The sequence below is a fragment of the Dama dama genome, chromosome 22 (genome assembly GCF_033118175.1).
Source record: "Dama dama isolate Ldn47 chromosome 22, ASM3311817v1, whole genome shotgun sequence".
NCBI lineage: Eukaryota > Metazoa > Chordata > Mammalia > Artiodactyla > Cervidae > Dama > Dama dama.
The window spans coordinates 5,635,224-5,657,938 of NC_083702.1; the positions used below are offsets into that span (position 1 = coordinate 5,635,224).

Here is a 22,715-nt window from a genome sequence, read left to right on the forward strand (position 1 = left end):
CAGGACAGGGACTAGCTGGGGGAGAAGGCGGCGGGGACTCAAGGCGCCGCTGGGGTCATGGCTCCGATGAGAGAGGTGAGCTCTGCCCTGGGGGAGGGTGTGAGGGAGGCAGCCAGGGGCAGGTCGGGGGAGGTTAGGTGGGCCCTCCCCTGGACCAGAGACTGGGGAGTCCTCGGAGTGAGCAAGGCCCCCCAGGGGTGGCTGGATGCTTTCTGCAGAGCGGCACGTCCAGGCCCTGGGGAAGAGCCGGCTGCCCAGGATGAAATAGGGAACTCTGGGGTCCCAGAGGAAGGAGGCACAGTCCAGGAAGGAGGGTCTGGGCCTCAGTGTCCAGGACAGAGCACGTGGCCGAGCCCATCTAGGGCAGTGGGCCCGTGAACCCGCTGAGGGATGGGGGTGGGCGTTGGCAGAGGAGTTTAAAGGAGCTTGGTTGTGAGGCCAGAAAAGCAGCACAGCGTGAAGGATGCAGAGACGAGGGGAAGGAGTGGAACAATCACATTTATTATGAATTATTTCCTGATGAACGCAGAAATTTAACGTAAAATGTAATTACGGGGAACGGCATCATGGTAACCACCCTCGGTAACCGCGCAAACAGCCTTTCAGTCTCCACTCCACACACAGGCGTACACACACACATACATATTGTTTCCTTAGCAAGACTGGGCTCATGCTTTTCAGCAGGTTCTGTATCTGTTTACCAAATGGACGGTGGCTCCTGTCATGGAACAGGCTGCACACTGCTGACTCCTGAGGCGGGAGCATCCCAGGGTATCAAGGGCTCATAAATGTTTGACAGGGTGGGAGAAACGAGGGTGTTTTACACGCTGATGAGAAACCCGTAGTGCTGGGGAGGTGAGGGCCTCGGTGGGCAGTGAGGATGTCGGGGTGGTGGGGATGAGCTGGGGTCAGCCAATGAGGAGGAGATGGGGTTACATTTAAGGCACCAGTAAGGCGGAACCCTGGATATTCCTTAAAAAAAGAAATACATTCCTCTATTTGTGCACATTTGAAAAAAATTAATAAAACACATGCTCATAGTAAGAAGGTGGAATAATCACAAATAGAAAGTCAGTCCCATGTCATCCTAACATCTCTTTCCTTACAATGACGGCAGAATCAGCGTAGAGAATACTACCTAAATGGAAGTATCTTGGTTATTGTAAAATACTGCTAAGGTGGGGTTGCATGTGTTTAGAACCGTGCCATGGTTCTGGCAGAGAAGGCCACTGGGACCCGGAGCACGGCGCTCGGGGAAGGTGTGAGAGGGCGCCCCCAGGAGTCCAGGTCAGATCAGCAAGGGGACCGTGCTTGGTCCCGGGGCCCAGGTGGCCAGAGAGCCCTCCACTCAGCCCTGCCTCACTCGGGAAGTGAAGGCTACCAGCAGAGGAGGCCCCGGAACCTCGAAGGGCCGGCCAGGAGCCCCCACGGGGCACTTCCCTGCACTGCCAGCCGAGCCCGTGTTTTCACAGGCAGCCCCTGCTGCTACCCTCACGGTGCTGCTCTGTCTGGCCCCGCTGGTTCTTCGGCTCCAGGACACCTACACGATGCGGGTGAGAGCTGCGGTTTTTCACGCCCACAAGTAGGATCTGAGCTTATTGTTCCTTTCCGTTTTGGTATCCTCAAATGCATAAATAAGAAAACGCATGCACAACAGTGCACCCTAGGTCATATTACACGGGGCAGCGGGCCCATGTAATCTGTGCCTGCCAACAATTACCACCCTGGAGAGACAGTGGGTACCTGCCTCCAGGTCGTCTCCATTAGAGCTCGGGGCAGGGGGAGGCAGGGTGACTGTCTTACGCACGGGATTTTTATTTTCAAGGCTTCTTCTCTGAATATTTTACTGATTCTCATAATAGATAATTCAACAGATATTAAGATTCCTTTATGTTTAATATCAGTTCAGCTCAGTTCAGTCGCTCAGTCATGTCTGGCTCTTTGTGACCCCATGAACCGCAGCACACCAGGCCTCTCTGTCCATCACCAACTCCCGGAGTCCACCCAAACCCATGTCCATCGAGTCAGTGATGCCATCCAATCATCTCATCCTCTGTCTTCCCCTTCTCCTCCTGCCCTCCAGCTTTCCCAGCATCAGGCTCTTTTCCAATGAATCAGCTCTTCTCATCAGGTGGCCAAAGTATTGGAGTTGCAGCTTCAACATCAGTCCTTCCAATGAACACCCAGGACTGATCTCCTTTAGGATGGACTGGTTGGATCTCCTTGCAGTCCAAGGGACTCTCAAGAGTCTTCTCCAACACCACAGTTCAAAAGCATCAATCTTCGAAGCTCAGCTTTCTTTATAGTCTAAGTCTCACATCCTTACATGACCACTGGAAAAACCATAGCCTTGACTAGACAGACCTTTGTTGACAAAGTAATGTCTCTGCTTTTTAACATGCTGTCTAGGTTGGTTATAACTTTCCTTCCAAGGAGTAAGCATCTTTTAATTTCATGGCTGCAATCACCATCTGCAGTGATTTTGGAGCCCAGAAAAATAAAGTCAGCCACTGTTTCCACTGTTTCCCCATCTATTTCCCATGAGGTGATGGGACCGGATGCCATGATCTTAGTTTTCTGAATGTTGAGCTTTAAGCCAACTTTTTCACTCTCCTCTTTCACTTTGATCAAGAGGCTCTAGTTCTTCTTCACTTTCTGCCATAAGTGTGGTGTCATCTGCATACCCAAGGTTATTGATATTTCGCCCAGCAATCTTGATTTCAGCTTGTTCTTCCTCCAGCCCAGCGTTTCTCATGATGTATTCTGCATATAAGTTAAATAAGTAGGGTGACAACATACAGCCTTGACTTATTCCTTTTCCTATTTGGAACCAGTCTGTTATTCCATGTCCTGTTCTAACTGTTGCTTTATGACCTGCATACAGGTTTCTCAAGAGGCAGGTCAGATGGTCTGGTATCCCCATCTCTTTCAGAACTTGCCACAGTTCATTGTGATCCACACAGTCAAAGGCTTTGGCATAGTCAATAAAGCAGAAATAGATGTTTTTCTGGAACTCTCTTGCTTTTTCGATGATCCAGAGGATGTTGGCAATTTGATCTCTGATTCCTCTGCCTTTTCTAAAACCAGCTTGAACATCTGGAAGTTCATGGTTCACGTATTGCTGAAGCCTGGCTTGGAGAATTTTGAGCATTACTTTACTAGCGCGTGATATGAGTGCAATGGTGTGGTAGACTGAGCATTCTTTGGCATTGCCTTTCTTTCGGATTGGAATGAAAAACCGACCTTTTCCAGTCTTGTGGCCACTGCTGAGTTTTCCAAATGTGCTGGCATATTGAGTGCAGCACTTTCACAGCATCATCTTTCAGGATTTGAAATAGCTCAACTGGAATTCCATCACCTCCACTGGCTTTGTTTGTAGTGATGCTTCCTAAGGCCCACTTGACTTCACATTCCAGGATGTCTGGCTCTAGGTGAGTGATCACACCATTGTGGTTATCTGGGCCGTGAAGATCTTTTTTGGTATAGTTCTTCTGTGTATACTTGCCACCTCTTCTTAATATCTTCTGCTTCTGTTAGGTCCATACCATTTCTGTCCTTTACTGAGCCCATCTTCGAATACAATATTTCCTTGGTATCTCTAATTTTCTTGAAGAAATCTCTAGTCTTTCCCATTCCATTGTTTTCCTCTATTTCTTTGCATTGATCACTGAGGAAGGCTTTCTTATCTCTCTTTGCTATTCTTTGGAACTCTGCATTCAAATGGGTATGTCTTCCCTTTTCTCCTCTGCTTTCACTTCTCTTCTTTCCACAGCTATTTGTAAGGCCTGCTCAGACAGTCATTTTGCTTTTTCATATTTCTTTTTCTTGGGGATGGTCTTGATACCTGTCTCCTTTACAACGTCATGAACCTCTGTCCATAGATCATCAGGCACTCTGTCTATCAGATTTAGTCCCTTAAATCTATTTCTCACTTCCACTGTAGAGTCATAAGGGATTTGATTTAGGTCATACCCAAATGGTCTAGTGGTTTTCTCCACTTGCTTCAATTTCAGTCTGAATTTGGCAATAAGGAGTTCATGTTCTGAGCCACAGTCAGCTCCTGGTCTTGTTTTTGCTGACTGTATACAGCGTCTCCATGTTTGGCTGCAAAGAATATAAGCAGTCTGATTTCGGTGTTGACCATTTGGTGATGTCCATATGTAGAGTCTTTTCTTGTGTCGTTGGAAGAGTGTGATTGCTATGACCAGTGCGTTCTCTTGGCAAAACTCTATTAGCCTTTGCCTTCATTCTGTACTCCGAGGCCAAATTTACCTGTTACCCCAGGTGTTCCTTGACTTCCTACTTCTGCATTCCAGTCCCCTATAATGAACAGGACATCTTTTTTGGGTGTTAGTTCTAGAAGGTCTTGTAGGTCTTTACAGAACAGTTCAACTCTAGCTTCTTCAGCATTACTGGTCGGGGCATAGACTTGGATTACCGTGATATTGAATGGTTTACCTTGGAGATGAACAGAGATCATTCTGTCATTTTTGAGATTGCATCCATGTACTGCATTTTGGACTCTTTTGTTGACCATGATGGCTACTCCATTTTTTCTAAGGGATTCCTGCCCACAGTAGTAGATATAATGGTCATCTGAGTTAAATTCAGCCATTCCAGTCCATCTTAGTTCGCTGATTCCTAGAATGTCAACATTCACTCTTGCCATCTCCTGTTTGACCACTTCCAGTTTGCCTTGATTCATGGACCTAACATTCCAGGTTCCTATGCAATATCACTCTTTCTAGCATTGGACCTTGCTTCTATCACCAGTGACATCCACAACTGGGTGTTTTTTTTGTTTTGGCTCCAACCCTTCATTCCTTCTGGAATTATTTCTCCACTGATCTCCAGTAGCATGTGGGGCACCTACCGACCTGGGGAGTTCATCCTTCAAGGTCCTATCTTTTTGTCTTTTCATACTGTTCATGGGGTTCTCAAGGCAAGAATAGTGAAGTGGTTTGCCATTCCCTTCTCCAGTGGACCACATTCCATGAGACCACTTCCCCATGACCCATCCGTCTTGGGTGGCCCCACACGGCATGGCTTAGGTTCATTGAGTTAGAGAAGGCTGTGTTCCTGTGATCAGATTGGCTAGTTTTCTGGGATTATGGTGTCACTGTGTCTGCCCTCTGATGCCCTTTCTCAATGCTTACCGAGAGTTATGTTTAATATAACTGCACCAAATATTTAGAATAGGTCAGAAAGATGTAGCAGAGCGCAAGTAAGTTACCACCTCATAATGTACCCCCTAACCAGGGATGTCCTTGGGAGGATGGCAGCCCGCCTCGCCCCACACTTACTGCTTCCTGTATGGAGAGATGGGACCACCGTCCTCCCCCGCAACCCCCGAGATCGCACAAGGGGCAGCCCAGCCCCCCGCCACAAGGTTCCCCGAGACTTAGAGACTCATATCCTGGGTATCCTTGAGCTCCGCACCCACTGCACACACCAAGAGTCGCTTCCTAGCTTTTTGTAAGACAGAAAGATTGCCTTTGGTTTCATGACACTACAAACTCAGCACGGAGGTCATTCTGCGTACATCACAGATGTCAGCTCTGGCCTCTGTGGGTCCATGGAGGAGGAGGGAGCCTGGCGGCGCCCACGGTGTTCTGGTTTGTGGAGGAAGGCCCTTGGCCGCTTGCTGGGATTTGGGATCTGAAACAAACAAAGAATTCTGACTCAGCTGCCGACCTGCCACTGTGATCTGTGGTGTCAGTGGGGATGCGGGAGGGGGGACGCTGTCACATGGTCTGGGGTCTGCAGGGTGGCCCAGCCCGAGTCCAACGCTTCGGGTCCCCCATCCCTGTGCTGCGCTGACATCACACCATCCCAGGCCTCCAAACCTGTGGCCCTCCCAGCCACCCGGACACCCCCCACTGGACATGCACAGGTTCGGAGGAGCCCATCTGTCACCCCCACACACACCAGCTCACCCACCAGGGTGGCTCTCTGCAGCCACAGCGCCATCCCCCCGCCCTCTGCTCCTGCCTGCCGACCAGCCTGGAGCTCAGCAAGGCCTCGAAACTGCTATCTTCCTTCTGACCTGGAGCCTACGAACAGCGCTCAGTCCTCCAGTTTCGCTGGAGAGCAAGCCCTTCCCCTTGCTGGGCTAGTTCTGATCCGGCCTCTGCAAGGCCATTACCGTTATTTTCCCAGCACAAGCCAGACCCCTCCATCCCTACTTCACACCTTCCACATCTGTTAATAGAAAAATAGTGGAGGGCTCATCTCCCGAGCACCTGCCACGTGTCAGGACTGAGTGGAGGGTTCCCCAAAGCCTTGCGGACACCTATTGAGGAGAAGAAGATCACCCCCAGGGAACAGGGGAGAAAGCCGAGGTCCACGACTTTCAGGACAAAATCCCAGAGTCATTACTGGAACCAGGCCCTTCTTGCTCATTAGTTTACAGAATTCAGGAAGCATTAGTCCTTGGGCCATGGTAACGATGCAGATGGCTGGGTTCTAACCCAAGAGATCGGGATCCAGGAGTCTGGGGTCAGACGGGAATCTGCATTAACAGGCAGCAGCCCCCCACCCCCGCCCCCAACGACAACACACACAGACACACACACATACACACACACACACACACACACACACACACAAACAAATGGAAAGGGGCCCTGCCCCCTCTCCCTGCCCCACCCCCTCCCGGTGCTACAGGCACCCAGAGCCACTCCCTTTAGGCAAACCAATGCTACCTGTCCATTGGCCCCGCCCCTGCTCCATCAGCCAGCTCTCTCCTCTCTGTCATCGGGATGGGCTCAGTGGGGCACTTCCCTGGCGGTCCAGTAGCTAAGACGCCGTGATCCCAGTGCAGGGGGCCAGAGTTTGATCCCTGGCAAGGGAACTAGACCCCACATGCCACAACTCAATATCCCACATGCTGAAACTAGGACCTGGCCCAGCTAAATGAATAACTTTTAAAAAAATGACGCTCCGCAGACACACCTCCCCGGGCGTCAGCACACCCTCTGCAGCTGAGTCTTGGTCACTAGCTCCCAGCAGGTTCACTGGGACCGCTGATGGGCTCAGCTGCCTCCCATAAGGCAGGGCCTCTGGCACCAGGGGACATGCACCCTGCCACCTCTCCAGGGCCCGATGACATTCCTAGGATGGCGCGTGAGGCCTGAGCAGATGAGAGGGTGCCTGGTGGACCCCCAGACCCACAGCCAAATCACCTACCTGGACGCGGGGAGCAGATGCACCATGGCCTGGGAACACATGTGGGAGGTGGCCCACCACAGCCACTGGATGTCACTGGGCATGTCTGGAAGCCACGTCACCAGTCTGCAGGAAGGAAATGCAGAGACACACCCCTTGTATGCGGTGAAGACAAGCCACAGCAAAAGGACAAGAAGAAACCCCACCCGAAGGCAGACATCTGACGACAGTACCATCCTCCAGGTAAAGGGCCAGGGTCACCTCTAACCCCAAGCTGATAAATTCTGCAAGGCAAGCCCACCTAAAAGCCCTAAAGCAAAATGGGGCCACTTTGGATTCAGGACAGCTCAAGGGACTTACATGGAGATAAAAGGCCTGGGTCTTCCAAGACCCCGCTCCTCCGAGGCAGCGTGGACCCTGACACACAGCACCTTCTGGTTGAAACACCACCCCTGCACCCACATGGAAGGTGCTCGGCCACATGCACGCCCACAGAGGAAGCCGCCAAGGAGGCCTGACCTCTGCCCTCCAGGCCTCCAACACCCCAGACACAAAAAGGACCCCATGTCTCGGGCTTTAGGAAATGCCGGCAGAGGACTCCCCTGGCGGCTCAGTGGTGGAGCCCGCCTGCCAATGCAGGAGGCGTGAGTTCCAGCCCTGCTCCAGGGAGATCCCACACGCCGCGGAGCAACTAAGCCCGTGCACCACAGCTCCTGAGCCTGTGGTCTGGAGTCCGGGAGCCGCAACTACTGAAGCCCATGTGTCCTGGAGCCAGTGCTCAGCAACAAGGGAAGTCATTGCAATGAGAAGCCATGTACTGCAACTAGAGAGCAGCCCTCACTCAAGGCAACTAGAGAAAAGCCCATGCGGCAACAAAGACTCAGCACGGCCACAAACAAAGAAACATGTTGTGAAAGTGTTAGCTGCTCAGTCATGTCCGACTCTTTGCAACCCCATGGACTGGAACCTCTGTCCCTGGGGTTCCCCAAGCAAGAATACTGGAGTGGGTTGCAATTCCCTTCTCCAGGGGATCTTCCCAACCCAGGGATCAAATCTGGAAGAAAGAAGAAAGACCTACTATATAGCACATGGAACTCCACTCAACGTTCTGTGCCAGCCTGGTTGGCAGGGGGGTTTGGGGGAGAATGGATACGTGTACACGTATGGCTGAGTTCCTTCAGTGTTCACCCGAAACTATCACAACATTGTTAATGGACTATAGCCCAGTGCAAAATGGTTTTGGTGTTAAAAATATTAAAATTAAAACAAAAAAAGAAATGTCAAGGGACTTCCCTGGTGGTGCCGTGGTAAAGAACTTGCCCTCCATTGCAGGGGACGAGGGTTTGATCCCTGGTCAGGGGACTAAGATCACACATGCCACAGGGCAGCTAAGCCCGCACGCCACAAGTAGAGAAGTCCGCGCGCTTCTTGGTCTGAAAACCAAGCACAACCACAATAAATACATAAAAGAAGTTATCAAACTATTTTCCTTTAAACAAAAGGAAGGAAAAAATACGCCAGAGCAGCCAGCCCTCCTCCCAGGGCGAGGCAGGTGGCTGACTGGTGGGGCCTGGAGTGATCTGGGAGGTCCAGCAGAGCCAGAGAACTGAGCTGGAGCTTGAAGGACGGCTGGGACTTTTAAGGGCTTCTCTCACAGCTCAGCTGGTAAAGAATCTGTTAGCAATGCAGGAGACTCTGCTTCTATTCCTGGGTAGGGAAGATCTGCTGGAGAAGGGAGAGGCTACCCAGTCCAGGATTCTTGGGCTTCCCCTGTGGTTCAGCTGGCAAAGAATCTGCCTGCAATGCAGGAGACCCCGGTTCGATCCCTGGGTTGGGAAGATCCGCTGGAGAAGGGAAAGGCTCCTCACTCCAAATTCTTGGCCTGGGGAATTCCATGGACTGGATAGTCCATGGGGTCGCAAAGAGTCGGGCATGACTGAGTGAGCTTCACTTTCACCTTGGGACTTTTAAAAAGACAGACTGAAAGACATGCTGACTATGTTGCTAAAAGGAAAATAAACACTAAAGAAGATGTGAAGAAAATGGAGGGAAAATAAATGCCCAGGAACCTAGCAGCCACACAGCTTAGGCCTCAGGATCCTTCCGACACACCAGGAGTAAATCCCCCTCCCTCCCAAAAATGTAGACCTGCAAGAAGTGACAAACCTAGGCTCTGGGGTGGCCAGGGGCTCGCCAACCAGGCGCCTTTCCAGGGTGTTCCACGCAGACTGTGAGCTCCACCCGGATGTGTAAAGAGCCAGGCTCTGGGCTGAATCCTCACCCTAACCCCCAGCCCCGAGAGGAAGCCACAAAGCAATGGGCAGCGTTCACCTCTGGACCACAGCGACGGCAGACTCCACCGGCAGTGTGCAGGGCAGCATCACGTAGGACATGATCTTAACTGGGAAGAAGCTGAAAATCTTGTTTATGTACCCGTCTCGGTTTCTCATTGCGTTCCTCAGTGCTGAAAAACACAAGTCGGAGGTCTGTTTCCCACCAGTGTAAAAACCAAACCACCTTCCCCAGCTGGTGCCTGGAATTTCTATAAATCCTACCAATCCTGGCAGCTATGCAATCAGAAAGTGAAAAAGTGAAAGTGAAAGTTTCTGAGTCATGTCCCACTCTTTGTGACCCCGTGGACTGTAGCCTGCCAGGCTCCTCTGTTCATGGGATTCTCCAGGCCAGAATACTGGAATGGATAGCTTCCCTTCTCCAGGGGATCTTCCCAACCCAGGGATCGAACCCAGGTCTCCCACATCGCAGGTGTGTCCTTTACCATCTGAGTCACCAGGGAAGGAATCAGAAGCTATCACAAATGAGATCAGATGTGGGATGTGCCTACACAGCCCTTGGATCGCCAACAGGACACAGGGTCCCTTTTAAAGAGTTTCTTTTTAACGGACTCCCTGGAGAAGGGAATGGCAGCCCACTCCAGTATTCTCGCCTGGAGAATTTCATGGACAGAGGAGTCTCCTGGGCTACAATCCATGGCGTCGCAGAGAGATGGACATAACTGAGCACCTTTCATTACTACTTCATTTTTAAATTTATTTATTGAATTTATTTGGCTGTGCTGAGTCTTAGTTGTGGCATGTGGTATCCAGGTCCTGGGCCAGGGATGGAAACTGGGCCCCCTGCATTGAGTCTTAGTCACTGCATTGAGTCTTCCAGAATGGAAATCCCACTTCACTTTAAATTCCTTTTGGAGGCGGACACAAACATCTCAAATCTCCCCAGCCCAGGCTTCATGACCTTTTCTTTGCATCTGCAGTTGGATTCCCCTCTTCCACCCGGAGCCCCTAGCCTCCTATTTTCCCGTTGTGATGACCTCACGATGCCACAGATCACAACAACCGGAGCAGCTGTAGGATACTGCAACTCCTGGGGCATTAGTGCCTGAGGCAAGAAACAGAGGCCCTTTCATCTTCTCTGCTGTTCAGCCTCAGTCGTGTCTGAAGACTGCAGCACGCCAGGCCCCCCTGTCATTCTCTATCTCCTAGAGCTTGCTCAAACCCATGTCCATTGACTCGGTGATGCCATCCAACCATTTCATCCTCTGTTGCCCCCTTCTTCTCCTGCCCTCAATCTTTCCCAGCATAAGGGTCTTTTCCGATGAGTCAGTTCTTTGCATCAGGTGGCCAAAGTATTGGAGTTTCAGCTTCAGCATCAGTCCTTCCAGTGAATATTCAGGACTGATCTCCTTCAGGATGGACAGCTTGGATCTTCGCGAAGTCCAAGGGACTCTCAAGAGTCTTCTCCAGCACCACAGTTCAAAAGCATCAATGCTTTGGCGCTCAGCTTTCTTTATACTCCAATTCTCACATCCATACATGACTGCTGGAAAACCCACAGCTTTGACCAGATGGAACGAAGACCCAGTGCAACCGAAATAAATTAAACAAACAAACAAACCCAGCTTCAATGTTATGTGCCAGCCTGGATGGGAGGAGGGTTTTGGGGCGAATGGATACCTGTATGGCTGAGTTTCTTCACTGCTCTCGACACTGTTAATCGGTTCTACCCCAATATAAAATGTCTTTGGTGTTAAATAAATAAATAAAATACAAACTCAGCTGGAGCTTGTTTTCCTCTGGCCATGACTGCATGGGAAGGGAGACCGAGCAAGGACTCAGGGGGATGGGAGGTCCATGCGGGGAGGCGGGGGCCCCACCAACCTGCGCTGGTCACTCTGCCCTGCTTCTTCCCAAGCAGCAGCTCGCCCTTCCTCCACAGCTCACGGGGAAGCCGCCCTTCCTGCTCTGAAAGGGTCACCGACCACCGCCTCCTCTGTGCGCCCCCTCCCCACCCCCCAGAGCCAGTACCCATGGTGAGCCTGGGCGACAGGGTCTCCAGGACGCTCTCGTCCCACGAGAGCACCCCAAGGCGCAGGTGTTCCAGCAGCTCCTCTCGCTCAGGCCACGCCTCCCGGGTGGCCACGCCCAGAAAAGGCTCCAGGCTCTCAGGCTCCGCCTCCGGCTCCGCCTCTGGCTCCGACTCTGCTGGGGACGCACTCAGGCACAGATGGGGCCCGTCGCGGATGCCTGCGAAGGGCACGGAAACAAAACCCATCTGGCAATTTCGGGCAGCAGGGTCCCTGCTCGCCCAGCCACCCTGCCCACCCAGTTAGAGGGAAGCTAACAGGCCTGTTAGGACACGGCGGGGATCCACCTGGGAATAATCCGCCTGGGATCCACCCTGCTCCACCTCCCTTTTCCTAACACGGAAAGCGCAGTGTGGGCCTTTGAAGCTGGATGGAGGAGGCGGGCAGCTGGCTCGGTCACTCACCAGCCTGTGGGCTCTAGAGCCACATGTGGACCCAGGAGGTTCAGAGGGAAGGATGATAACTGATTTATGACAACTGCACCACTGGTGAAGCCCAGTGTTCCTGACCCTGCAGCAGCCACGCAACTGCTCCCAGCTGAGTGCTGAGGAATCAGAAGCCCAGAGAGGTGAAGCGAATTGCCTAAAGTCACACAGTCGACAAGCGTCAGAGCGAGATTCGAACACAGGTCTGACATCAACAATGGCACCCTTCCATCACACGACCTCGGAAAGAAGCCACAGGTCGGGGAGTCTGTGCTGGCCCTGCCCTGGATGCCAGGGCTCAGGAGCCGATCCCAGTGGGTGGTTCCTGCTCTCACGCTGGGTGGGGACTGTGGGACGGGTAGACTTGGATGCCCACGCCTTCCCTGGCTCACCTCTCGCTTCCAACCTCGGGGTTAAAAGCCCAGGGGCTGTCCCTGCATGCCCCCCACCTCACTCCCAAGCTACACCTCCCACTTCGACTCCCTTGCATCTTTCCAGCCTCTGACAGACACACAACTCAGCCTCTGGAGACGTATTCTCTCTTAGGAATGTTTCAGAGAATCTGTTTCCAGGGATCACCTGCCCTGCCCCCACGCATCCTCTAGTGAACCCCAAGGAAGCCAGGTTGACCAAGGCAGAACCTTGCTTAGATCCTTAAACCCAAACCCAGCACCAATGCTGCAAGCGCTCAGCCCCACGCCAGGATTTAGAATTACTAAGAATCAGCTGGCATCATTTACTCCAAAGTCCTTTTGCTACGGATGTGGAAACAGAGGCCCAGAGAGAGGAGTGGCTTGCCCAAAGTCACTTAGCGACTTCTATAGGGTCCCTCATTGTCTTTTATTCCCAGCTGGCTCCCAAATTTCAATCCCAGTCCAGGCCTGCTGTCTAGACCCTCGAATTCTGACATCACTATGCCCCCTGCATGCATGCCTGCTAAGTTGCTTCAGTCATGTCCGACTCTGAGACCCCATGCACTGTAGCCCGCCAGGCTCCTCTGTCCATGGAGATTCTCCAGGCAAGAATACTGGAGTGGGTTGCCGGGCCCTCCTCCAGGGGTTCTTCCCGACCCAGGGAACGAAGCTGCATCTCCCGCAACTCTCGCATTGGCAAGTGGGTTCTTTACGACGAGCGCCACCTGGCAAGGCCCAATGCCACCTGCCCAACCACCCAAATCTGTCCCAGGGCACCACCCATGGGGCTCTCGAGCTTTCCTGCAGGACCTGTGCCCTCCCAAGGGCCCAAACCATGAGCACCGCCCTCTGCTCCGGTCCTGACCACAGAAGCCAAGAACTTCATCCCCGAGTCCTCCTCCGCGGGAACGTCTGGTTGGTCGTCTCCCAGTCCTGTCCCCTTCGGCCCCTTCAACCTACCTTGCTACCGGGACCCCGGCCGAGCCCACGGCGGCCACCTTGATCGGGGATGTTGGCCTTACCCTCTCTGTAGTGGGTCCAGGGGCCCTGGCAAATCTCCCTCTGCCTACCCCAACTCCAGCGTCACCAGCCCGCCATGGCTCCCCATGGCTGTGAGATTCAGGTCCCTCACCACCTCCACGAGGCCCAGCCTTGCCCCTTTTTCTATTCACCCCCATTCCTGCCTCCCCCAATCTGTTCCTCTGTCCCCCACCCCCACTACTCCAGTGACACACGCCTTTTTTCCACCTCGAAGACTGTCTGCAGGCCTCATGCTTACATACCCCCATGCCTAAAACATTCCTGTTCACCCTCAAAGCATCACTGCAGATTCGCATCCTCCCAGGAGCCCTGCTTTCCCTTTCCTTGCAGAACTCCCCCCCGCCCCCGCCCCCTAACTGAACCCCATCTGAATCTACAGCATCTTGTACGATCCTGCCAGGGCACTGAGCACTCCGTCAGCCTTCTATTTACGTACCTGGCCTCCTCCCCAGTCTCAAGACTAAGCTCCAGGCAGGCAGAGGCCACATCTGTCTATCCACTGTGGAGTCCCAAGTACACAGCCAATTGCTTAGCACCCAGAAGGTATGCAGTAAGCACTTTCTGAGTGGATAAATACATGTGCATCCCGTGAACCACACCAGCTCCTTGGTCTAGGACAGAGACTAATTCAAATAATCAATGACTGTACCAACTGTTAGTATCGGGGAAAATAGCTCAAAACATAATAGTTGGTTCCACACTAACATTTGAAGAACCCAAGTTCCCCAGCCCAGACTATCCAGGACCTTTCCCCAGAACACAGGTGGGCTGGTGGACACGGCCCACACCTGGCTGGAGGCAGCTCTCCTGATGGCTTCACCTGGGACCCAGAAACCGTTTCTCTCCCTTCCTCATCAAACTAAAGGTTCACAATTGTTCAAGCAGTAATGAAAAAGAAAGGAGCTGCCTTCGGTTGGCAGACAGGGACACTTCAGAGGGACAGGAACCCTGGGCTGTGACCTCTACAGGGTCAGCAGGGCTGACCCCAGCTCTGCTCCCCGGAATGCGGGCCATGGCTGCCTCCATCTCCCCTTCTGTAAAATGGGGGCAACGATTTCCTATCTCTCAGGGCCGAGCCAGATGGCAGGTGAATGTGCTGAGCGTTGGGTGGTGGATCCAGCACGGTTCCCCTGGTGACCAAGACTGTGAACAGAAAGCTGGCTCAAAGGGCATGGCTGTCGCCCCCACCATACGCACCATTCTTCTCCAAGAACCTGAGCGCGTCTAAATATCCTTGAAGGCACAGCTCTCCAAGCACCTGTGAACAAACCACGTGAAGTTAACCGCAGGCGGAGTCACCACACGCCACGCCTTTCAGCATCACCTGAAGATGGCAGGCTCAGAGCCAGGAATCCTCCGAGCTCCGAGTCGATGCCATGTGTGGACGGGGCTCTGTGCTACCGGGAGAAGGCAGCCCCGCTTCCTGGCAGGACTCGGCTCGAACGACACCCGCTCCGTGCACAGCCCAGGCTGGCGCCCCAGCATGACGGGAGCTGGTTCCTCTGGTCTCCTTTGGTCCCTGGACAAGCCTCCATCCTCACAAACAGCGGGGCCTGATCTGCTTGTCGTGGGACACTGGGCTGCCTCCTCTGCACTCAGACCACACGGGCACCCGATGCTGTGGCCCAGCCTTCTCTCCACCCGTGAGCACACGCCGCCAGGTACGCCGTGTGGCATGGCCTTCTTTCTCCCCAGAGAGCTGTCACTGTGCAGATTCTACCAACTTTCTTACTCTATTAGGGTGGTAAGGTCCACCACACTATAGCGACAACCAAGAAAAGATTAAACGAGTTTCCCGTGTGGTCCAGCAGTTAAGACTCCATGCTTTCACTGCCAAGAACCCAAGTTCAATCCCTTAAGATCCTACAAGTCTCAAGGCAGAGCCGGGGGTGGGGGAGATTCAGCCACCACATGCAGTGTAATTCCTGACCATGGCTGCCAAGAATCACTGGGGGACTAACCTGGTGGCCCGGTGGCTGAGGCTCTGCACTCCCAAGCCAGGGGCTTTCAGTCTCTGGTCAGGGAACTAGATCTTGTGCCACAACTAAGACCCAGTGTAGCCAAATTAATTAATTAATTTAAAAAGAGAATCGTTGGGATAATTAAAAAAAAAGACAGCCTACTGCCCAGGCTGTGATGTGCTGTGACCAGGCGTGTCCAACTCTTTGCCAACCCCATGGACTGTAGCCTGCCAGCCTCCTCTGTCCATGGGATTTCCCAGGCAAGAATACGGGAGTGGGTTGCCATTTCCTCCTCCAGGGGCTCTTCCCAACCCAGGGACCCAACCTGAGTCTCTTGCATCTCGTGCATTGGCAGATGGATTCAGGCTGTGGATACTTAAGCCTTAGCGCCTGGAAGTGGGATCTCAGTGGCGACCCCCAGCCCTCCCTTTCAGTGGCCCCGGGGGATTCTGGTGACCAGCAGGAGGCAGCACTGGGCTGAGTCCCTTTTCCAGGCTGGGGTTTGTTGCTGCTGGTCAGTCAGTGTGGAGGACAGCTGCTGCTCTGCTCGCTCAGTCGGGTCCGACTCTTTGTGACCCTTTGGGCTGTAGCCCGCCAGGCTCCTCTGTCCCTGGGATGTTTCAGGCAAGAATACTGGAGTGCCTTGCCATGTCCTTCCCCCGACTCAGGGATTGAACCCACTTCTCCCGCGTCTCCTGCATTGCAGGCACATTCTTTACCCAGTGAGCCATCAGGGAAGCCTGAAGAGCTGCTGGGTCCCCTGGCAAAGAGGGATGCAAAGGGGAGAGCAGCACCCCCAGAACTCAGAGCCCCCCTCACCTTGACATCCGGGGGGAAGAGTGACTGGAACATCAGGTAGAGGTTCTCTGTGCAGAAGTGCATGTTGAGCGTGGTGAAGCTTTCGTGCAGTAAGAACGTGGACTTGACTCTGGGGCTGATGTCGCTCTCCCCATAGAAGGGGGACACAGTGATGGTTGTTTTGGAATCAATGAAGGGTAAATTATCACTTATTCCTCCGTCCACATATCGCTTTTAAGGGAGAAGGAAAAAGGAAAAAAGCACACACTGTCAGAAGCTCTGGGCTGGAGTTTTCTGTGTGTTTCAGATTAGGGACAGAGACTTCTCAGAGCCGCAGGCAGACCTAGTGAGAAAACAGGGAGCTTGGAACAACTCGCAGCAAACCCCTAGTGAGCATTTCTGCGCCAGCAGGCTGCAGGCTGGCACTCAGGACTGCCACATGCTGGTGTGTGCTGAGCGCTGCAGCAGAGCAGTGCCAGGTCCAGGGGCACGCGAGGCCGGCGTCTGGCCCACTGTGCTCCGCCCAGCCGTGAGCGCCCCCAGGCGCGTCCGTGCAACTTGCCTCCACTAGGGGCGCTGTGTGCACTCAGGGCAGAGTGTGATGTAGATTGGGCTGAAAGGGAGACAGATGTCATGGGTTCAATTCCAGAGGCCCCCAGCTGCTGGAGCAATCTCGGACAAGACACTTAACCTGCGGTCCTGACTCTCTGCCCACACCTGGGCAATGAGGACCAGCACTGGAGACTTAAATGATGTGGTAAACCTGGGACTTGAGCTCTTAAAAAATGGCATCTTATCCCACAGTTACGGTGCACTTGGGGTAAGTACTGTGAGAATCCATTTTCCTATATTCCATGGTAAGCGCTCAGTCTGTTCTGTCTAACTCTTTACGACCCCATGGACGGTAGAGGCAAAAGGCTTTCTTCATTTGGGACAGGACTCAGGGGCCCAGGGGCCCTGAACCCACTGCCTTGTCTTCCTTTTTTTTTTTTTTTTCTTAAAAGATGCTTATGGGATCTTATTTCCTGGACCAGGGATGGACCCAGGCCCCTGGCAGTGAAAGTGCAGACTCCTAACCACTGGACCACTAGGGAATTCCCAGGAACACAGTTTAAAAGTGGACTTACCACGCCTCTGAAGGAAGGGGGGATCAAGCCAAAGACGACAGGGATGTACGAGGAACAATACAAGGCCTGAGAAGACAAGAGAGAGTGAAACCACAGCACAGCCCAGAGCAGGCAGCCTTTTACCCCTGGGCCTTTACAAGCCTTCTCCAAGCAAGGAGAGCAATGAGCCTGAAAGCGCTGTTGGCAGAGCCGCTGCTTTACTAAATGGTTGAATGAAAACGTCCAGCGCACAAACTTACTATTTCAGCATGCCTGCCTGCCCAGTGGCATCTGACTCTCTGTGACACTGATGGACTGTAGCCCGCCAGGGTCCTCTGTCTATGGGGTTTTCCAGGCAAGAATGCTGGACCAGGGTGCCATCTCCTCCTCCAGGGGATCTTCCTGACCCAGGGATCGAACCTGCATCTCCTGCACCTATCTGCACCACAGGCAGGTTTTTACCACTGCGCCACCCAGGAAGCCCAGGGTCCAAGTGTAACTTCAGACTTAAACCTCCCGTCTCTGCTCCCCACGAGGGTCCCACTGGGCCATCACAGACAGGACCAACTAGTTGCTGACTAGCTGATTGCCTGGCAAGGAGATTAGATCAGGGCTTTGCAATTACTGCCACTCATCAGAATCGCCTGGAAAGTTGGCCAACCACAGACTCGGGGCCCCACCCCTAAGATTCTGATGAGGCAAGTTGGAGGCGGGGCCTGAGAGCCTGAGATACTGCTGCCTCTGGTCGCCCAGGGACCAGGCTCTGCGTCTCACCGCGCTAGCGAGCATTAAGCATGATGTAACACTGGTGCAATGAGAGAAAAGAGCTCCTGTGGGAATGCACAGGTGCTGGGTGCCTAGAAAATGCTCCTGGAAACAAGTTTAGGCGGAAGACGACACTGGCTGCTGAGAAGCAGCTGGTTACATGTGCCAGGCAGCTTGCTCGTACGGACCCGTGTTAAGTGAAATGACGCCCAAGGCATTCTCACAAAAGACATCAGCCAAACCAAATGGTATTTTGATGTCACCAATGATCTTCTCTGTGCTAGAGCCAGAGGACAGAGGTAACGGAGACACGGTTCCACCCTTGTGGGGCTTCAGTGGACAGGTCCTCATTAGGGAACAGGCATCGTTGGGAGGAGGGCCACACACATAAGGTCCCTGGAGCAGGAGCTTATGATCCAAGTCGGGAAGGAGGGGGAGACACTGTCCAAACCTGACACCATCTGGGACGCCCCAGGGTTGCACATGCTGTGGACCGGACCACTGGAGGCACATAGCTTACATCACTCTGGTACAGTGAAGCCAACCAGCATCACAGGCAACCAGGTTCTCTTGCATCGTAAGTAAAAACTGGGGCCGATTGGCCTACAACAGCCCCTCCCTGTGTTGCTTCCAAAACGAAATGGCCCTTCCGACTAGACAGTACCCAGATAAATAAACCGCTTACGTCCACGACTTCAGCTTTGGAATGAAAATCCGACACCAGCACGTTTTCTCTGTCGGACACTCTGGTAAGTGAGATGACCATCTTGCCAGAGAGCAGCTGGTGGACATTGTCGGGGAGGTGTCTGTGGAGACCGTCTCGGATGTACTTGCTCAAGCTGAAGGCTGGGTGGAGGATCCCCAAGTTCCGGCTCCTGACGGTCCGGACGAGGTCCATGAGGATCTGCAATCTCTGCTCTGGGTGCGTGAGGTGGGGAGAAGGGAGGCATGGGGGTGTGAGAGAAGTATGCAAAGGAATGTACCACCCTGGAGGCGGGAATTGCTTTGTGGTGGGACCAGGAACCTGATGGCAAGGAAGCTGCCGACCCTCCCCTTTCTTAAGCCTGGGCTGCTATATCCGGCCATTGGTTAGTCCACACTGATGGGTAAAAGACACACCGGATCGCAAGGGCTTAGAACGACAATAACAACAAAAACATTGACTCTCTCACAGATGATGTTTTGTATTGATTAGATGTGAAAATGGTAATATTTTGGCTATACCGGGATCAATAAAACACATTTCACTGATGTCTTTTACTTCTTCCATGTGATTCAATGGACATGAATTTCAGAAAATTCTGGGAGATACTGAAGGACAGGGAAGCCTGGTGTGCTGCAGTCCATGGGGTCACAAAGAGTCAGACACGATTTAGCGACTGAACCACAACAACTAGGAAACATGAGATTTACATATTCCTGTTGGTCAGAGCCGTTCCTGACCCACCCAGGCCAGAGGAACGGGCCTCCAGGGGCCCAGGGAGCCCTCTCTTCGTCTTCATGCCTGCATCAAGGCCAGATGCCACGAACCCACAGCATCAGAGCTTGAGCATGGATGGACCTAACCCTGCAGGGAGCAGACAGCAAGTGCAGGCTGGGACCTGACTTTGAATCCTGTCTCTCCTGCTTACTAGCTGAGCAACTTAAACACGTTACAGCCCTGCTTCTGAGCCTCAGACAGTATGTTTTGAACATGGGACAACACTCACCTACATTTTGGAGACAGAAAAGGTTAGGTACACTAAAATCTGTACACGGTCAACGCAGAGGAAGCACCTCATATTTTCTTATTTATTTAAGAATAACATAAAAACATATTTTCTTATTTACTTATCTGCACCAGGTCTTAATTGCGGCACTCGGGATTTTTGATCTTCATTGTGGCAGGCTAGCGCTTCCATTGCAGCATGCAAATTCCCAGTTGCAGCATGAGAACACTTTGTTGTGACATGTGGGATCTAGTTCCCCAACCAGGGATGGAACCCGGGTCCCCTGCATTGGGAGCATGGAGTCCTGGCTACTGGACCACCAAGGAAGTCCCTAGACTTAACTTTTAACCTCTGGAAAGGGAAAGAGTCACTCAGCCCTGTGGACCATAGCCCACCAGGCTCCTCTGTCCATGGGGATTCTCCAGGCAAGAATACTGGAGTGGGTTGTCATGCCCTCCTCCAGGGGATCTTCCCCACCCAGGGATCGAACCTGGGTGTCCTGCAGTGCAGGCAGATTCTTTACCGTCTGAGCCACCAAGGACACTTTCAACCTCTAATGCTACAATTGTCAAACCGTCTAGTGGACACAGGGCCTACTCACGCTCCATTTGACCTCACTCACTGGCCTGGTCCCCTCTGGTGGTCTGCACTACCCTGGCAGGCAGGGCTACACCTGTCCCAGCCCGAGCCCTGGTCGTCCACAGATGTGGGGATGCAGAGGGCCCGGACACGCCAGCAGGCCCTGACCCACTTCTGACTCCACTGGGCTCTCCCTGCACATGTGGCCCCTTTGAGCCCAGACAGAAGGCGCAGGACTGCACAGAGCTGCTTGGTTCTGCCAGGCTCTCCTTCCAGGTCAGCCCTGCTTGAGAGGTGTGCTCAGGAACCCTGCCCAAGCCACAGGCCCTGGGAATGCTCCCCGGAGCTCCCCAAAGTCAGACGGGCAGTTAAAGCAGGAAACCGGGGCTCTTAGACTCTGGGGAGCAGTTCTTGCCAAAACCTCCAGACCCTTTCGGGGGACTTGGTGGTCCCGAGCCTCCCCCTGCAAGCCCAGCCCCCCGCTGGGCTGGAGTCCGCTGACTTCCTGTGCTGGGGTCTGTGCATTTGAATCAATGAAACATTTGACCATCTGGATGTCTCCAGGTCACAAGCCGAGACACAAGGGTTGGCTTTTATCACAGCTCAAGTCCAAGCTGTGTGGACTGCCCGTGTGTCCAGTCTAGTCGCCCCCGAGGTCACATTTCCTGCTCTTTGCCCCTCTCCCTCTCGATGGAGACGGTTGCCAGCATGGCCTCTCCCAATCCCCACCTCGCAATCAGCCCAGGGTCTGCTCACTGATCCTATCTAATGGCAGGGCTGCGAGTATTGGCAAGGGATTCCTGGCCTCCGGGAACAGTCATTCCCTGCTGGCAGTGCCCAACACAGCCGTCCCTGGGTAGAGCAAAAAGTAAACGGTTGAGGAAGCCCAGAAAAACAGGGGCCAGTGGGCCAGTGAAAAGAAGCTCTATCGCCCTGTGTGGGCGCCAACAGCCGCACTCGCTCCAGGCTCTGCTCCCTGGCCAAAACCGCAGACCAAGGATGCCAGACCCTAGTAATTCAGGCCCGCTGGCCACCAGCCTCGATCCTCCCTTCCCTCCGGTTTCCACGTGGACAGAGACCTTCACTAGGACAAGATTGAAACACCCAGGACCTGTTTCCAGGGCATTGTGCAGGGACGTGGTGGGGAAGATGGGATGGGAATGTCCAGTCCCCTAAAGGGTCTCAAACACCACGAAAGGAGGAGCGGAGACAACTTTCCTAGTTCCTCTCCTCTCCCCAAAACATCTCTCCTCAACACCCTTTCACCCCAAACCAGCTAGCTGCCTTCTAGAGGCACCCAGGCGCCCTCCTCCCGCCCCACGGTTGGGCGGAGGTCAAAGGCCCCAGGGGGCGGCGAGGAGAGGGGTGTCTAAGCCCTTCCAGTCTCCAGAGGGAAGAAGGTACCCACCTCTGCCTGGGACACAGCCCCAAACCTCCCTCCTGGCCGCACTTAGGGCAAATGGGAATTCCGCTCCCGCGATCCGTCATGCCCCCTCCTCCCCGTCGCTTAGACCACCTGGCTCTAGTCTCCGAGTGGGGTGGGGGCCTTCCTCCAAGACTGGGCAGCAAAAGGGAGGTGAGGCGAGGATGCGCTCCGGGATTCCACGCCCCGCTTCCAGGGCTCCCCGGCGCCGGGCGAAAAAGATGCACTGGAGGACGCAACTGTTCGGGGGGAGACCCCGGGTTTACCCCCGCAGGGACCGCTTCCAGCCCCGGCTCCCAGCGCACGCCCCATCCCGGCGCGGAGCTCGGGACCTACCCAGAGGGATCCCGGCGAGGTAGAAGGCGCAGTGCAGCGCGCCCGCCGAGGCGCCGAAGAACTTGCGCGCCTGGCGAAGGAGGTGCGGGGCGCGCTCGCTCAGGCAGCTGGTCACCCCGACGTGGTAGAAGCCCAAGAAGCCGCAGCCGGCGAAGGACAGGCTCCAGCCGCGCTCAGGGTCGTACATAGCGGCGGCAGGTTGGGGCAGCGGGGCCGGGGTCCGAGCGCGCCCCGGCTCCGTCCGGCGCCCACCCTGGCTCTCCGCCGGGTCTGGGCGCTGCAGCCCGGGTTATTCCCGGCGCGACGTCACCGGCCCCGGCCCCGCCCCGCTCGGACCACGCGAGTGAGCCTCCGGGCGGCCCAATGCGGACAGCGCGGCCACCCCGCCCTCCCCGGAGGCGGAAGGCTGGGAGGGGTCTGGACCCCGCGGAGGAGAGGAGAGCAGAAGACCTGTGCCAGGTGAGGGTGGAGAGGGTAGTTCCCGCAGCTCCATAGACAGTGGAGATGGAGAGCTCCCTTGCCGGTTCCTTTTCATCCCTTAAACCAGTTAGAACTTTACAGCTGCCTACTTAACGTTCTTTGTTTAAATTTTTAAATTTTTTTTTTTTTTT

General features: G+C 53.9%; 1 protein-coding gene across 1 annotated transcript; it reads right to left on the minus strand.

Moving 5' to 3' along the window:
• Positions 1 to 497: 497 nt before the first annotated feature.
• Positions 498 to 22,352, minus strand: LOC133043482 (1-acylglycerol-3-phosphate O-acyltransferase PNPLA3-like). The gene is made up of 9 exons (XM_061124366.1): positions 22,105 to 22,352; positions 18,743 to 18,975; positions 17,314 to 17,379; positions 16,208 to 16,417; positions 14,625 to 14,685; positions 11,490 to 11,708; positions 9,499 to 9,631; positions 7,189 to 7,293; positions 498 to 5,658 (listed from the first exon to the last, which is right to left on the minus strand). The coding sequence occupies exons 1-9, from the start codon at positions 22,289 to 22,291 to the stop codon at positions 5,553 to 5,555; spliced, it is 1,320 nt and encodes a 439-aa protein (XP_060980349.1). The 5' UTR covers positions 22,292 to 22,352; the 3' UTR covers positions 498 to 5,552.
• Positions 22,353 to 22,715: the final 363 nt, after the last annotated feature.